At 38.6% G+C, this 6,527-nt stretch overlaps 1 protein-coding gene across 1 annotated transcript; it reads right to left on the bottom strand.

The window, feature by feature from the left end:
* Nucleotides 1-668: 668 nt before the first annotated feature.
* Nucleotides 669-6,277, bottom strand: haao (3-hydroxyanthranilate 3,4-dioxygenase). The gene is made up of 10 exons (XM_033613805.2): nt 6,074-6,277; nt 5,486-5,564; nt 4,976-5,059; nt 4,629-4,735; nt 2,681-2,770; nt 2,531-2,574; nt 2,301-2,446; nt 1,656-1,724; nt 1,387-1,469; nt 669-1,088 (listed from the first exon to the last, which is right to left on the bottom strand). The coding sequence occupies exons 1-10, from the start codon at nt 6,157-6,159 to the stop codon at nt 1,016-1,018; spliced, it is 861 nt and encodes a 286-aa protein (XP_033469696.1). The 5' UTR covers nt 6,160-6,277; the 3' UTR covers nt 669-1,015.
* Between the last annotated feature and the right edge of the window lie 250 nt (nt 6,278-6,527).

Raw genomic sequence — 6,527 nt, forward strand, 5'->3', positions numbered from 1 at the left:
TAAAATATGAAACTACAGCTATGAGACAGTCGGCTTGGCTTAACACAAAAACTAGATATAAGGCGAAGGTGGGAATCAACTCTAACACTTATCATTATTATTATTATTAATACAATATTTATTCATATGCACTTTAATGATCAGGCTACATTTGCAGCTTTTCTGAAATACTGAAATACTATCTGACTCTTTTGGACTGCAGAGTGAATAACATGTTTACGTGACAGCTTGCAGTCAGTTTGATGCACTAAGAAATGCAATTTTTATTCACTAGAATTGCTCATGCTGTCCATGATCATAAGAGTAGCAGACACTGTTAGGAGATCCATGTGTTTTTTTGCAGTGGATTTTTCTATCACTATGTTTATTGAATAGTTGTACCCATTACAGGAAGACAGTTTCATCAGTTCTGGATTTCTTTGGAAAAGCTGGACTTGGCATGCACCACATGGATATATCACATAACAACAGTCATTGCTTGTAAACTTGTTGAAACCTGTGTTTGGATAATTTAAAAGGATTATTACCCTGGAACTGTGACTGTAGTGTGGGTATTTTGAAAGGGATTAAAGTGTCAGCGATTTTTTTTATGTCTTGTGTTTTTCACTTCCAGAGTAATTGTGTAATTAGGGAGAATGTCTTTTAAGATAAATGATCATAACTGAAAATTTCATCTCTACACATATTTATTTGATTTCTTTCATACGGTAAAACAGAAATCACAAGATAACATCAGTGTCTGAAACTATGACAAAGTGCAGCTACAGTTTCAATTTCAATAGCTTCTAGTGTTTATCAAGACTCAAATAGGTCAGTGGTCACTTTCATCAACACATTATTAGAAGTGTCAAGCTTAAATGAGTGCATGATTTACAATACTTAGTGTGTGCAATAATACACAATCTACTTTACATTACAACAAATACACTGAGTTCCCCTGCTCACTTATACAGAATACTGTATATTTAAAGAGTGTGTGTGTGTGTGTGTGTGTGAGTGAAATGGCAGGTGATGCTCAGGGTCTCTTCCGCTCAGGGTTTTGAACCACAACCAGAGCAACAGTCCCCTCATCTCTCTGCCACTGGTATCTACAGAAGCAGAAGAAAAAGAAGAAGAAGAAGAAGAAGAAGAAGAAGAAGAAGAAGAAGAAGGAGAAGGAGAAGGAGAAGAAGAAGAAGAAGAAGAAGAAATCGAAGAAGAAAAATAAGCAGAAGACGACGACATTTAATTTTTAGGATAAAAATCAGAATCTTTAAATAGTCATTACCACAAAATCACCCCCTTTAAAACACTGGAATATTCTGGTAGCAAAATTGCAACACTTTCTACCTAATAATACGTACACTGACGGGAACGCTTTGTTAATAATTGTTAATGTTGACTCACTGGCTCTGTTCAGGAACAAGTAAACTGTCTCCCGCAGAAAGAGTGAACCCTTGCCCGTTCATAGTTAATCTTGAGGATCCCTCCTGAGAGTCAGAGAGAGAAGGAGATGAGAAAAGTAGATGATTCAAAAATATTCTGAGTTTGGTTAATACACAGATGGTGATCAGACACAGATACATTGTACTTAGCTAGAGCAGCATCAAAACAGCACTGAGAGACTGGGTGGGCAGATAAAGCTACAGGAGAAACAGTACATTCAGAGAACATACCAGTTGCCAAATCCACACTTCACTTGGTCGCACTGACATCTTTGTCTGCCCAGGTCCAAACACCATTACCTGTCATGGTCATAAGACGAAGCATCATTGCATCTTTGCAACTCTTCTAGATCACCACCATCATCATCACATCACATCTGCTCCCGTTGTCTCAATGTCAACTGTCAGTGTCAACTTGTGTGTAAATTTACAAATCCATAACTTATGTTCATCCATAATGCAATATTGAACATTGATGATTAGTCAGGGATTTTTTTTTCCATCTTTCCATATCAGATCGTGGTTTAATGAGAATTACTGCCTCCAGTTGTATGCCTCCACAAAGCAGCTCAGCTTCTGTTCCTAACATATGGGGTTGAATAATGACCAGAAAAGTGTTTTTACAGAACATTATGATGTCATTATGAAGTTTACCTTTGACTTTTTTGGATTTAAAATGTCAGACAACAGACAACTTTAAAACGTAACGCCTCCAGCCACGGCTGGACACAATTAAACAAGATTAAAAATCTGAGCAAGTAATTAATGCTAGTTCAGTCAGCACAGTCTTTAATACACACATTATTTAATACCAAAGAAAAGGCTGTAACTGCTAAACCTCTATGAAAACACATTTGAAAACATGATCCCTAGTACCTCTGTCTCAAACTGAGCTCCAAACATGTCGATGGGTCCTCCACTAGCCAGGGACGGTCTCTGCTTGTCCAGCCAGTCTTTGAAGCAGAAGGGCAACATCACGTTCATGGTGTTCATCTGGAACGGAGGTTCTCTGAAGACTTTATCTGTTCATCCAAAAATAACCATGACACCAGTTAAAGATCTACAGGGACTAGACTTTAAGTTAGACACAAGACATTTTAACTTACTTGGATCAGGTTTTCCTGTTTTGCACTCCACTGATGCCAAGAACCTGCAGGGAAAAGTCAAACAACAACAACAGACTGCATTTAAACAAATACCCACAGCTGGAGATCTGTCAGATAAAAAAAAGATAAGAAGATGGGAAGATGTCTTACTCTTTGATTATTGGCACCAGTTCAGTTCCGAGATCCTTACAGTAAAACCATTTCTCAAACAGGATGTCAGTGGTGTTGTCCACATAGTACCTGTAGGAACCAACACATGCTTATGGTAATGCTGCTTGATGCTGAATGCTGAACTCCTGCATATATGTCTGTTGTGTTACCTTCTTGCTGAATCCTTTTACTTGAGCAGAATGTACTTATGAGATTCAAAACAGTCTTTGTATTTCACATCATAGTTTATAATACAGTTTTTTTCCACTGATTTGATACATTTCTGCTGACTCTGTTTACACAGTGATCACAACTTCAATGCAGTCACTTAACTCCCAATGATTTCTGGTTCCTCTTACAGTTTCAGTTTTTCTTTTCACACAACCATCACACAGAGAATGACGTTTGCTAAAAAGTTACATGTAAACACTGATCAGTGTTTTCTGCTCTGATAATTTCAATCTTGCTCCAAACGAAGAGCGATCTGTTTCTGTTGTGTTGGCTTATTCACTGAATGCACTGTATGCAAAGATATAAGTCATGTGTACACAGACACAGCGGGTTGGTTGCATGTAAGATATGGATGCAAAGAGAGATGGAAAAGCATCTGTGATGTACAGGGGTTAAAGCCTTGTGAATGTAAGAAGGGAAAATCCAAGGAGGGACAGGTCATATTAGACAATGTAAGGTAGGGTTAGGTGATATGACGCTATATACGGTACAGCGCTACCGCGGGACCTATCAGGCTACAGTATGTAGCAAATCAGGGCTGAATTCTCACTTCGCAACATAACATGACTTTGGCAGACATGGATGATGAAGTGAAGTTGTGAATGCAGAAACCTGTCACACTTGAAATTATTGTTCTCAGGAGCCTTCAGCTTCCATTCTAAAAAGTGTTGTAGTTTATATAAAAAGAAGAAAATAATCAAACATGATAAATCATCATCATACTCAATGATGAGTCAGGGCAGAACTTTAGTCACACTCAAAGGCAGCTATGGTTATCAGCATGCACTGCTGCAGTGAAAATACTCTTTAACAGAGATTTGTATCTCTGATTTGTATCTGTGGAGCTCTCTGTTGCTAGGATGAAGGGGGCATGTTACATCATGCTTGAGGCTAGGAAGGAGGCACTTGGCTCAAAAAAAAGGTATGAATTTGTATCCACATTTTGTCTTTATTTTTACTCTATAGTGCACATTTAAGAAACTTGATACATGTATAGTAGTATTTCGAGAAAGACCCATGGTGACAAGGAAGGTCAGGGTTGAGGTATGATCAGAAGGTGCAACTGTATATGTTGTGTTACCTCTTTATGTCTGACACTGTCTTTGTCACAACAGTAGAGCTGTGTTATATGAGATATGATGTTATCAAGAGAAGGTCAGACAGTTTTTGTTTCTTTTTTTTTTATTATACTCTGTTTTGTTTATTTAACTGTTTGTCATTGCCCTGATATCTACATGTGTTGTGCTATTGGCAGCAGTTATTGGTTAATGTATAACTGCAAGTTGGGTTGAAAATAAAGTTGGCTTACCATTTTTTACCAGCTCAAATATCAGGTTGGAGCTTTGGATTTGTGTACTGTTTAAAGATAGTTGCTTTTCTTTTCTTGTCTTGTCTTGAGTGAGGAGCTTTTCCTCACAGAATTTTCTTTTCAGATTTCAGTATGTGATACTGAAGACTGTACTGAGAGTTTTGAGAACCATTCCATTTTGTAAATGGAAACACAGTGTCGCTGTTTGTGTCACATGTTCTCACAACTTCTCTTTTATTTCAAGCTATGCATCAAAACAACTGTGGAAAGCTGTACTTCCTATATTTTCTCCAACAAGTTTAGATTTTCCTGTAACTGTAATTTGTCACATTTTTTTTACTTGGTCTGTATCCACTGCTATTCTCTGCATGAGAAGAGCTGAAAAGAGAAGGTGATAGAGTAGTTAACCTCAGACAGTCAGTCTCAGTCAGCAGCCGTCTCCTCTCCACCACCAGCCCCACAGTGTTGGCCTGTCTCTGGGGGGAGTGAGGGATCCGAGCTGGCAGCAGGAACATCTACAAATGGTGGCGAAATGAATGAAATGCAGATTTTCAAAGAAAAACAGAGCAGATGAGATAAAGTCCATCACACAAATTTTACCGATAAAGTAGTTGCATTATAAGTGACAGAGTGAATTGTACCGCCTTAAGTTGGACTCCATGTGTAGTAATGATGTGTCAAATAGGCTTACTACGCAGTATACAAAACTATGGTAAAAAAGAAAAGCCAGTCAATAAAAACATATTGAAGCTCACCTCTCCCTCCTTGATGTGTACATCCTTGTGTTTCCCATTCTCTATCACCTTCAGACACATGTCCCCTTTCACCTGGTAGAACAGCTGTTCAAAATAAAGGAAGAGTGGAAGACAAAAGATATATCCTTACATTAAAGGGAAACAGTACTGATTTTACACATGAAAGTGTTAGACAGTACTACTGCATGAAGAAAAGTTGCATGGAGCCTTTTGTGTCTCCAGAGGGAGCTGTGTGATGTCTGATAAGCTGCCTCAGGTTCTGTCACTTGAGTCAGCATCGGTTGTTGCTGAAGACTACAAATCATTTTTATAAAAGTTAATAACCGTTGCTTAAATTGTGAATGTAAAGCAGTTAACTGAAAGCTAAAATACCAAAAGGACTTTAGTCTCATATTATTCTCCTCCCCCGATGATGTGCAAAAGCTATAAATAATTATAGTAAAGTATTTATAAATTTGCATTAAATAATCTATGAACTTTATTCATAATAAATCATCCCTTCTTTCTTACCTCCTCCCCTTCCTCTATGTGATAATCCTTCCTGGTATTGGGACCTCCAACAAACATGACATTCAACTGGGAAAAGTGCCTGGAGAAAGAGTTAAAGACAACTGTGGTCTAACTACACAACCTCAAATAGTCACTGGAATTTTGTTAAGCCCAGTGTAGCCAGTATCTCACTATCACTATCCTCATTCATATTTTAAGAAGCTACAAATGATATTCAGCCACAAAATAAGCCTGAAAAGCTGGAAATCAGATCAGAAGTACAGAGAGTTGTTGCGTAGAGATGATACACCGTCTCGTCTACTTGCACTGATGTGAACCAGCAGGTTTTTAGAACGTTGCAGAACCGCACATTGCAAGCAGCTGCATGTTTCAACTCATCTCATTGTGAATCTTTGGTCTAAACTTGGTTTAAGTTGTTACTTGTCTGGGGACCTAAACCTTACATTATTGAGCTTTTCAATCTGAGTTGTTGTGAAGTTGTGAAGTAAATTACTGATTATTCACCACATTATGTAACAAGTTGTTGCAAGGAAGAACCCACTGTGATTACACACCCACCACATATAACAATGTGGCTAAGATACTCACATGAGCTTGTTGCACACCGGTGGCAGGAAAGCATTCTGGTTCTCTTTAATCCAGCGGTCCACATTCACAAGAGGTGTGACACTCATTTTTGAATCTGACTGAGCTTTTTGTTGCAGTATTAGGCCTCTCTGACCAGTCTGCCAGTCTGACTACTTTAAACAATCTGACTGACACTGAAAGTCCAGAATGCAGAAGTGGGTGTAGACGAAGGGGGGAGGAGTTCCCTTTTATTGATAGTTGAAAGGTTGCTTGCGCTCTTCTAATAGGTAACATAATGTTGTCCACATAGGACTCTAAAGACCTACTGGAATCCATTGCAACACTCATAAAGTCAAGCTGGCCACAGCCACTGTGCATACACTCTGGGTTTCTCCTGGACAGCCAAAAGATTTGACGGAGGGTTGTATGGGTGGTCTTGGGTGTCACGCCCAGAGCAATCCCTGTGAGACAAGAA

The sequence above is a fragment of the Epinephelus lanceolatus genome, chromosome 17 (assembly GCF_041903045.1).
Source record: "Epinephelus lanceolatus isolate andai-2023 chromosome 17, ASM4190304v1, whole genome shotgun sequence".
NCBI classification, from domain to species: domain Eukaryota; kingdom Metazoa; phylum Chordata; class Actinopteri; order Perciformes; family Serranidae; genus Epinephelus; species Epinephelus lanceolatus.